Source organism: Eimeria mitis, genomic scaffold (genome assembly GCF_000499745.2).
Source record: "Eimeria mitis Houghton genomic scaffold, Emh_scaff1580, whole genome shotgun sequence".
In the NCBI taxonomy this organism is placed as follows: domain Eukaryota; phylum Apicomplexa; class Conoidasida; order Eucoccidiorida; family Eimeriidae; genus Eimeria; species Eimeria mitis.
In genome coordinates, this window is record NW_024014941.1 from 1 (window position 1) to 10,526 (window position 10,526).

General features: G+C 55.8%; 3 protein-coding genes across 3 annotated transcripts; 1 reads left to right on the forward strand and 2 right to left on the reverse strand.

Moving 5' to 3' along the window:
• Positions 1-132: 132 nt before the first annotated feature.
• EMH_0039920 (uncharacterized protein) lies at positions 133-3,389 on the forward strand (the record flags this gene model as incomplete). The annotated part of the gene is made up of 5 exons (XM_038022320.1): positions 133-782; positions 1,061-1,235; positions 1,455-1,814; positions 2,056-2,670; positions 2,904-3,389. The coding sequence occupies 5 exons, from the start codon at positions 133-135 to the stop codon at positions 3,387-3,389; spliced, it is 2,286 nt and encodes a 761-aa protein (XP_037878174.1).
• Positions 3,390-4,681: 1,292 nt separating this feature from the next.
• Positions 4,682-5,998, reverse strand: EMH_0039930 (uncharacterized protein; the record flags this gene model as incomplete). Its single annotated transcript, XM_038022321.1, is given in 2 exon segments — positions 4,682-5,388; positions 5,392-5,998. Coding segments are annotated over 2 exon segments (1,314 nt in total).
• A 2,237-nt stretch (positions 5,999-8,235) lies between these two features.
• EMH_0039940 (uncharacterized protein) lies at positions 8,236-10,274 on the reverse strand (the record flags this gene model as incomplete). The annotated part of the gene is made up of 5 exons (XM_038022322.1): positions 8,236-8,330; positions 8,529-8,607; positions 8,888-8,959; positions 9,355-9,422; positions 9,860-10,274. The coding sequence occupies 5 exons, from the start codon at positions 10,272-10,274 to the stop codon at positions 8,236-8,238; spliced, it is 729 nt and encodes a 242-aa protein (XP_037878176.1).
• Positions 10,275-10,526: the final 252 nt, after the last annotated feature.

Sequence of the window (10,526 nt, forward strand, 5' to 3'; positions counted from 1 at the left end):
ATCTTCAAGCGCTTTTGTGTTGGGCCAGCTTGTGCATCGGGGGTGAGGCACGAGGCGGCAACTTGCTGCTGCCAGCGGCAGCTGCTGCTGTAGAAATGTATTGCTGCGTTTGATGCATTTCCCGTATTTCTGATGCTGCTGCCGCCGCAACTTCTGCTGCTTCTGCCGCTAACTTGCAAAGTCTATGTACCAATTGCCCCTGTTGGAGCGGCCGTTGCTGCGGGAGATGCTGTGTGTTTTGGGTTGCAGCAGCAACAGAGCGAGAGCGTTCGCGGCCCATTCGGTCAGGTTCTACCGCAGCTCGCTGGCTGCTTTCAGATTCTGTACCCTCTGAAGCAGCAGCAGCAACAAAGACAACACCCACTCGTTCTGCAGCATTTGCTGCTTCCATACGGCGCCCAACTTGGGCTTGCCACAGGCAGCAGCAGCTCCAGGAGCCCCTCGATCAGTTCTCCCCACACACCCAGGCAGCTAGAGCACGAGCAACAGCAGGGGCAGCAACAAGGAGAGCAGCAGCAGCAGCAACGTGAGCAGCACCAGCAGCAGCGGAAGGTTCAGCAACAGCAGCAGGAGCAGCAGGAGGAGCAGGGGATAAATCAGCAGCTGCTGCAGCGTCTGCTGGGTTTGCTGTCTATCGAGGAGCAACAGCTTGTTGCTGCTGAGGGGGAGCTCTTACTTGCTGCAGTCACTTCACTGCACAACCTGCTGGCTGCTGCTGGGTTTCCTCCTTTTTGTGGCACAATTGAGTTCGCGCTGCCGCAGCTCCTGCGGCCGCTGCTAGAGTGAGCTGCTGCAGCTGCTGCTGGTCCCATTGCTGCTGCTGCAGCCACTGCTGCTGCTGTTGTTGCTTTTCCTGATTGTTTCTCTAGTGTTGCCTTGCTGCGCGTGGTGGCTGCTGGTTGGTCCATATTGTACCGATGCATTTTGAAGCCTTTCAGTGCTCCACAGTGCTGCTGCTGCTGCAGCGGCGGCGGCAGGGGGCACTTTCGTGTATGTGGCAGCCCCCACTGCTGCGGCCTTGTCTCAAGCGGTTGCTGCTGCTGCTGTTGCTGCTTGCCAGGCTGTTTTTTTGTATCCCTCATTCGGACGTGGAGGAAGCAGTGCTTCAGTTGCTGCAGTACGAGCGGCAGCTGCAGCAGCAGCTGCAGCTGCAGCGGCAGGCTTATCAAGACAACGCGCACCAAATACAGCAGCGCCCGTGTGTGTCTGTGGAAGACTGCAGCAAAATTCTTTATGTGGGTCTCTGCCACAATGGCGTTCTATCGCTTCTGTTCCTGCATCTGTTGCCCCTGTGGCTGATGTTGCTGCTACTGCTGCNCACAATGGCGTTCTATCGCTTCTGTTCCTGCATCTGTTGCCCCTGTGGCTGATGTTGCTGCTACTGCTGCTGGTATTGCTGCTGCACCCTAAGGCAATCCCAGTGGGCCGCTGCCGCTTTTGCTTTGGTGCTGCAGCAACTCTCGGACCTGGAGGAGGAGGGGCTGGATGTTGCTGCTGAGCAGCTGCAGCAGCTGCTGGCGTTTTCAGGGGAGCCCTCAGAGCTGCTGCTCTTGCTGCAAAGAGCCCGTGACTGCCTTTCAACGGTACAGCAGCAGCAGCTGCTGCTGCAGGAGGAGGACGAAGATGAAGAGCTGCTCCAGCAGTTGTTTTGGGACGGTGCAGCAGCAGCAGAAGCAGCAGCCGTGGTGGAGAGGGAGCTTAGCCATGGCCTGCACCTTGCGCTGTTGCTGCAGGCAGCATCAGACGCTTCAACGGGCCGCTGCTGCTGTATGCGGCTGCTGCTGCCGCCAGAAAGTTTAAACTACGACTTCGGGGTGAGATCCGTACCTGCTGATGCTGCTGCTGAGCTAGACCGTTTCCTTAGCTGCTGCTGCTGCTGTTGTTGTTTTTGCTTNGCTCGTCTTTGGCGTCTTTTTGAATGTCTCCATCTTGAGGGCGTCCTCACCGAACGTAGGCTCACCCATCCCAGCGGCCGCCGCAAGTCCCGTGCAGCAGCAGCAACAACAGCAGCAGCAACGGAACCGGGCGTCGATGCTGCTGCACGCTTTACCTCAGTTTATGAGAGTAGGAGGTGGCGGGTACATGAAACCGTCTCCATACGTGAGCTTTGATGCAACAGCTGCTGCAAGCAGCAGCAGCACCCCAGCAGTGTGTGGTTCAGGTGCTGCAGAGGCCACCGATAGTACTGCTGCAGCATCCAGCTCAGCAACAGCAGCGGCAAAAGAGGGCCAGAGAGGCGCTCCTCTGGGGGTAGTGGAGCCCCGCAAGAATTTCCTCATTCTGTCTTTTGATCTTGACCTGGAGGCTGTTATTTCTTTAGTAGCTGGCGCCGACGCAGCAACTGCTGCTGCAGCTGCAGCTGCTGCGCTGAAACAGCAACAGCAACAAAAGCGCCAGGCCGGAGGACCAATGCCCTTTTCATCCGCCCATAGTGCACCGGAGCAAGGCGGAGAGGCCGTCGACGAAGTGGGCGGCGGCCCCTCACAACAGCAGCAGCAGCTGCTGCTGCTGCAGCAGGAGCCTCTGCAGCAGATGCCACTGCTGCATCACTGCCCACTGCAGCAGCTGCGGTGCAGCAGCGAACCTTGGGTCGTCCTCACGACTGCCAGCAGCCGCCTCGTTCCCTTGGGCGTTGCTGTTGCCAACCGCCTCATACGGCGGGGAGTCGCAGTAAGACAACAACTGCTGCTGCTTCTGTTGCTGCATCTGCTGCCGGTGCTGCACCTGCTGCTGATGCCTGCTGCTTAAATCGTTCAGCCATCTCGTTGCTGCAGTGCAGTAGCAGCAGTAGCTGCTACTGCGGCCTTGTGCATGCGCTTCCCTGTGGGGTTGCTGCCGGCGTTGGACCGCCTTGCTTTTCATTTCACCCTGCTGTTGCCCACTCTGACGCTGCTCCTGTTCAGGCGGTGATGCGGATTCAGCCTGTCATCGAAGTGTCCCGGTTTCAGGAGTCCCTGAGGCGGCACCCCAGCGTGAAGTACCACGCAATAATACAGCAGCAACAAAAGACCAGCAGCAACAGGAAGCAGCAGCAGCTGCAGCGGTCGCACCAACTGCTGCAGCACCAGCACGAGGTGCAGCAGCAAGATGGGCCCCCTCCTCAAGCCGCCCATAGTCCTGAAGACTTGGCCCCTTGGCTCAGTTCAAGCAGCAGCCAATACATCCCGCTGTCCGTCTGCAACAGTGAGAGGAGCTCCGGTGGTGCGTCTTCGCTTGAGGGTGCTGCTGCTGCTCCCGTGATTTTCAGCCTCACCCAGCTGCACAAGGCACCTGCAGTCGCCGCAGGGAGCAGCAGCAGCAGCAGGCGCAGGTGTAAGCCGGTCCGCCACTTGACGGCCCAGGCCCTCATTTCCGTGCTGGTTGCGGCAGCAGCACCAGCAAGGCGCTGAAGGCTGCAGCAGCAACAGTAGAAGGAGCAACTACTGCTGACAGTCTGCAAACAACTTCTCCCCATCAGCTCGTATGCTGCTGCTGCTCCCCTCTGGGAGGCGGCATCCAATTTTTTCTCTGGCTGGCTTGCTGTGTGACTAGTTGTAGGGCTGTAGCTAGCTAGCCCGCTGGCTAGCGGCCCTGGTTTGCTTGGCTAGTGCCTTACCGTGGCCCTTTTGGTTAGCTGTATGTCCCTTTGGCTAGCTTTGGGCTAGCTACTGGCTAGCTGTGAGTCCCTTTGGCTAGCTACTGGTTATATGTACGCCCGTCTGGCGAGCTGCTGGCTAGCTGCTTTTTGCTGTGCCCGCTGTTCTCAAAGCGCTTCGCAGGGGCAACCATCAGACTTCACCTGATTTTGAGTTGTTTAGTTGTTTCAGGCTGTTCATGTTACCGCGGAAGAGCAGTAGGAACAGACCGTCGCAACAAGGACCAGTAGCAGTAGCAGCAGCTGCTGCTACCGATGCACGTGGTTTGGCTGCTAAAGAGCGCCTCCTCCTGTTGCTGCCGCTGCTGCTGTTGCTGCCGCTGTTGCATGCGGCTACAGCATCCCGAACAAAGGGAGGATGTGCAAGCAAAAACGCTGAGTCTACACATTTCTTTCAATGAGCTAGACAGGGGCTAGCTGGCGCTGCCAGCCAGTTGCACCTCGCACCTTCCCAGCTAGCCAATGCAAGCTACTGGAGGTTTTCATGTCTCAAGGACCTCTGGGTGGCACCTGTAGCTGCTGCACCTTTACCAACAACAGCATCTGCAGCGCAACTAGCAGCAACAGCAGTTGCAGCAGAACTAGCAACTACAACGGCCGCAGCACAACTACCTGCAGTAGGAGCAGCAGATACAACAAAAATTAATAAATCCTGTCGGCTGTAAAAAGTCCCTCTAGGCGTGCTGAGGCAGACCCCCACCAGAAACACTAGTGGAGCGAAGCTGCAGCTCTTGCTGCAGCAACTGCAGTAGCAACGGATGCTGTTGGCACTCATGCTGTAGTAGCTACAGTAGCAAATTATGGTGCTGGGGCTTCAGCCGCTGCTGTAGCAGATGCAGTAGCAACTGCTGCTTTTGGCGCTGCAGCTGCTGATGGTAAAGGGAATATTCAGCAACTGCCTGGTGCAAAACCCATCCTATAAGCAGCATCAGAAGACAGCTGCAGGAGTACACTGCAGTGTTGTTGCTGCTAATTCTGTTGTTGTGTCGCTGTTAAGCCTATGGCTGTTTTATTGCCATCTGCCTCTCGCCTGCCCCTAAACCGCGTTCACGTCCCAGTCGCGCCAGCAGCGGCTCCAGCAGCTGGTGCTGGAGCGTTAGCTGCTGCTGGTGCTGCAAGGGGACTCTGCTGTTGCAACGGTTGCCCCAGAGCCTGTGCCTGTTGCACAGCCTCTTGCTGTTGCACAGGAAGCTGCTCCTGCTGCTGACGACCAGCTGGTTGCTGGTCCTGAGAAGACTGCTGCAGCTGCTGTTGCTGCTGCTGCGAAGGTTCTTCATGCTGCAGAGGCGCCTGCTGCTGCTGCAAAGGCGCTTGCTGTTGCACTACAAGAGGTTGGTCCTGCCGCAAGGCAGACTGCTGCTGCTGCAGGTGAGGTTGCTGCTGCTGCAAGGGAGATTGCTGTTGCTGCAAAGGAACCTGCTGTTGCTGCTCAGTATGCTGCTGCTGCAAAGGAGGCTGCAGCCGCAGTACACGTGATTGATCCTGCTGCAAGGCAGACTGCTGCTGCTGCAGGGGATATTGCTGTTGCTGCAGAGGAGGCTGCTGCTGTTGCAAAGGAGCCTGCTGCTGCTGCCGAGGCGGTTGCTGCTGCTGCAAAGGATCCTGCTGCTCTTGCACGGCAGCTTTCTGTTGCTGCAAGGCAGGCTGTTGTTGCTGCGCAGGAGGTTGCTGCTGCACAGGCAGCTGCTCCTGCTGCAAAGGAGGCTGCTGTTGAGCAGGAGGTTGCTGCTGCTGCTGCAGAGGAGGCTGCTGCTGCNGCTGCTGCTGCAAAGGAGGCTGCTGCGGCATAAGCGATTGCTGCTGGGACAGAGCAGTTTGTTGCTGCTCCGAAGCATGCTGTAGAGTTTGCTGCGCAGACTGCTGCTGCTGTGGTTGCTGCTGCTGCTGTGGTTGCTGCTGCTGCTGTGGCTGCTGCTGCTGCTGCTGCTGAGGAGAGACCTGCGTTCCTGCCTGCACTGACGTCTTTGGCATCTGCGGCTGCTGTTGGTGCTGCATGGAAGGCTGTTGCTTTTCCTGTTGTTGCTGCTGCTGCAATTGCTGCAGCTGTTGCTCCTGCTCGCGCTTCTCGCGTACGTGCCTTTGCAGGTTATTAAACTTGTCGCGGCCCGTAAGAGGCAGCGTTTGTTGCGGTTGCTGTTGCAGTTCCTGCAGCTGCTGCGGTTGTTGCTGCAGCTGTTGTTCCTCTGGCGTAGATGCACTGTCGGAAAGAGGAGGGATGGGCAGCTCGGCCTGTCCAGCATGAGACCCTTGAATACCAGCAGCAGCTGCTGCTGCTGCTGGAGCTCCATCTGTTGTGCTGCTGCCGCTACTGTTGCTGCTGCTGCCGCCGGCCAGGCCTAGACGCCACAGCGCCCGCGACAGCATCACATACACCATGCAGCAGCAAATACAGGCTATCAGACAAAGCAAGAAGAAATGACGGAAACGGTTCGTCCGCAGCTGCAAAGTGGCAGACAGCAGAGCACAGCGGCAACAGCGGACGCCTACAGCTGCAGCAGCAACTGTAGCAGAAGAAGCAATAAGAGTAGCGACAGCAGGAAAAGAAACAGCAACAGCAGCAGCGGCTGCAACAGTAGCAACGACGACAGCAGTACCTGCTGCAGCCGCAGCAGCAGCACACCACTTAAGGGGCAAAATGCATGGGCGCACAAAGCAAATGGCAGTGAGCGCAGAGAAAGCCGCTGTACATAGACAGAGATCTGTACTAAAGGCAGAGAGCTACATTAGAGAAAGAGAAACGTATTCACTTCAGAGATACATGTTAGAGACAGACACACCTATTCGAGACAGAAACACGTGATAGAGGCAGAGAAATACATTAGAGACATATTGATGTATTAGAGACAAATGAATGTACTGGAGAGAAATGTATTAGGAACGTGTTAGAAACTGAGAAATGCGTTAGAGACAAAGGAATGCATTAAGGACAGAGATGTACTGGGCACAGACACATATTAGATAGGGGGAGAATGGCTGAAGACAGAAAGACAGATTTGAGTGCCTCAAAACAAAAGGAGACAAACGGAGGTTTGAAAAGCGACCGAGACAGAATGAGTGAAGAGATAGAGCAAAGACAGGCAGACAGAAATCACCAGCAGGCAGCAGACACACCATCCGGGAGATTGAAGCCCGACTTTCAGCCAAAGAATCGCCCCAGCGAGACACCTGAATCACGCAGGCAAAGTCAGCAGCAAGAACAACAATAGCTGCAGCAGCAGCAGCAGCAGCAGTTGCAGCTTCCCAAGCAGCAGTTGCAGCAAAAGCAACAGCAGTATCACCAGTAGGAGCAGCGACAGTAGCAGGACCAGGAGCAACGGCAGATGTATCAACAGCAGCAGCAGGCGTAACAGTGGGAGCAGCAGCAGCAACAGATGTGGGGAGACCCCTTGACCAGCAGGGGCAGGCGATGCTGCTGAGCCCGATAGAGAATGTGTATATCGCTTAGCATCGAGAGCGAGTGGGTGCAGGTGACGGCGCAGCAGAAGAAGAAAGAAACGAAGCAAACAGAAGTTGCATAGAGACAAAGAAAAGCAAAGACAGAGAAGCATGCAACTGTTGACAGCTGCTGCTCGAGAAGATAGCAGACACAACACAGCAGCAAACCTGAAGACGCATGCAAGACAAACCTGGCCCCGCGTACGGAGGATCGTCTGCCGCTGCGCCCCCAACGTAGCCGAGATATAATTACCAACCTGTTCAGTCTCCAGAGCCAGTATGTGCGCCCGCTGCAGCAGCAGAAGCAAACTCGGCAGCAGCAGCAAAGTCACCAGCAGCAGCAAAGTCAGCAACAGCAGCAAGTCACCAACAGCAGCAACGTAGCAGCAAAGCCTGTAGGAGTACCAAAGTCACCAGCAGCAGCATCAGCTGTAGCAGTCGCTAGACGTGCGTTGGTCATCTGGCTAGCTGTGTGTCTCTTCTGGGTGCCTCTTCTCTTTGTTTCTGTAGACGGGACTCTCCCTTTCTGCTGCTGAAAGCCTTCTTGCGGCGTTTGCTCTTCCCAGGTTTCTTACAACTCGTCTCATTCTTCGTTTGTCTTTGTTTCTTTAATCCCCCTCCTCGACTATGTCGCTACTGCCCCTTTGCCTCTCATTCTCTCTATCTTTGTCTCTGTGTCTCGCTATATTCATTCATCATCTGTCTGTGCCTTCCTCTCTGTCTATATCTCTACCTCTGCCTCTGTCTTCCCCTCTTTGTGTTTGTCTTTATCACTGTCTTTCTTGCTGTTCCTGACTCCCTTCGTCATTCTCTCTGTTTCTCTGTCTGGCTCTACCTTCGTCTCTCTTTCCTTATTTCTCCCTGTCTCTGTCTCTATCTGTATCTCTCTGTCCAACTCTCCGTGTCTGTATTTGGCTCTATGTTCGTCTGTCGCTGTCTCTGTCTGACTCTGGCTCCGTCTGTCCCCATCATTTTTTGTCACTGCCTCTGCCTGCCCCTATCTCTGCCCCTATCGCTGTCTGTATCTACCTCTGTCTCTACCTCTGTCTGTCCCTATCTGTCCGCCTCTACTTCTGTCTCTGTCCTTATCTCTGTTCTCCTAAGCATCTATTTCTGTCGGTCTCTGTCTCTGCGTTCATTATTTTGGCTGTCTCGTCGCCATCTTCTCACCTCCAGCTGCTTGCAGCCTTCAGCCATCTTCCCTTCACTCCCCAGTGGACTCTCGCGCTGGGCCCCCCCTGCAGCAGATTGACGCCGAGTCCTAAATCCCAACCCCTAAACCCTAAGCTCTGAACCCCAAGCCATAGATCTTAAACCCTAAACCCTAGACCATAAGTGGGTCCAATCCCTAGGCCCTTAACATCTGATCCTACGACCATCCGGAAAACAAGAACAGAGCATATGAAGAAGCAGAAATGCGAACCCTCCAACAGCAACAGCAACAGCAGCATTAACATACCGTTGGCTACAAATAGCCGCCTCTCTGCAGCGTCAACTTCAGCAGACAGTACCCGCAGTTGCTGGCGCAGCTCCACAAGCTGCAGAGGCACCACCACAACGCGCATACCCTTCCTAGAGCATCAGCTGCTGCTGCTAGTTCTGCTGCTGCTGCTGCTGCTTTTGCTGCTGCTGCCACTGCATTCAATCCTCATGTCACACCCAAGACTACGCTGCTGCGTGTTGCACCAAGGTTGTCCCGGCAGCAACCGCTCAGCAGTAGCAGCGACTGCAGCTGCAACAGCAGCAGCAACAGCAGCAACACAAGTTGCAGCAGCAGCCGCTGCTGATGCGGGTGCAGCAGACTGAGGGAGGTCTCACGCTGCCTGGGGGATTAGGGCCTCTGGCGTTTGTGGGGGACTCGAAATGGGCCTCCAGCTCCAAGTGTCGCAGCTGCGCAGGAGCAAAATATTTTNCCAGCTGGCTGTCTCCCTGACTCCTCCTGGCTAGTTGCTCCCTTGCTGTCTCCTAGCTAGCTGTCGCCCCTCTAGCGATGGCTATCCGCGACACGGTGAAATGCGGCTCGCTGGCTTCCTGGTTAGCTGACTATCTAAGTGCCTCCTGGGGTGGAGACGAGATCTAAAGCGAGAGACAAGCAGCGCTCAGAAGCCGCACAGGAAGAGGCAGCAGCAGCAGTCAGGAGACAGAGAGTGAAGGACACCAGAGAACAACGCATCGCGCCAACAGCTGCATCTGCATAGGAGATGCATGCATATGCATGTATTAACCCACATCCCGGCACAAACAGACACACATAGACGGCAGCAGAAACAAATAAAGTTCCCCACCCCGTCCATAAACAGATTCACTTCGCGCCGACAGTTCGCCACCAAACGCTCCAAAACAGAAGTGTCCTCTGACAAGCAGCAGCAACAACAGCAACAGCAAACGTTCTATGCGTATCAGACGCGGTGTTCTAAGATCGCCATGGCCGAAAAAGAAGCACAAGGAGCCCCAGCGGCTGCATGAGCTACAGCAGCAGCAACACGGAGAAGGCATAGAGCATAAAGCAGCAGCAACAGAACCCGCAACAGCCAGCCCACACACAAGCAACAGCAGCAGCAGCTCCAGCTGCAGTAGAGGGAGTAGTAGCCGTAGTAATACTAATAATAATATCGGCAAGTGGGTGTACCTCCTGTGTGTCGCTTAACAGCCTCTAGAGAGCTGCTCAAGCGGCTGCATGCCTCGCGGCATTCCAACTCAATCTCATACACATGGCGGTCCATAGCTCCGTACTGCTGCTGCTGCTGTTATTGCTGCTGCTGTTGGGGCGGTTGCCGCTGCTGCGGTTACCCTCTGAGGCCGTTGCTGCTGCAGCTGCTGCAACTGCTGGTGCTGTCTTCGCTGCTGGTGCTGATTCTGCCGCTGTTGTTGGTGTCGCCACTAATTCCGCATCCAAGTTGTCAGATGTACTGCTCACATAAGCGCAGTTTATCGTATGGCGTCTGCAGCTCCTGTTGCTCCTCTCGTTGGCTGCTATGCTGCTCTTGCTGCTGCTGCGTCTCTGGAATGTCGTAGCTATTCCAAAGGAATGTGCTGTTGCAGCGGTTGGTCGTGCTGCTCTCGTCGCTGCTGGCGTTTTTCGAGGGGCGGTTCTGCTGCTGGCAGAAGTGAAAGGGAAGACAGCTCCTGCTGCAGCTTCTGCTGCTGCCGCTGCTACCGCAACGAGACCGACTGACGTAAGTCGCGGCCCCCGTGAGGGCCCCATGAAAAGACGCTCTTCTGAAAGGAAGACAGTCGTGGAGGCAGCAGCAGCAGCTGCTGCTGCTGCCGTTGCAGTCGCCGCAGTGGAAGACGTAATAGGGCTCGAATGGCAACTAAACTGCAGCAGCAACTAGCTGATCGGTGTGTACTGGAGAGAAAACCTAATGTACAGAGTTAAACTGAAACCCAGCCTGGGGCTTCTCTAGTCTAGCTGCTCTGGAAGGCCACCTGCTGCTGCTGCTGCTGCTGCTGCTGC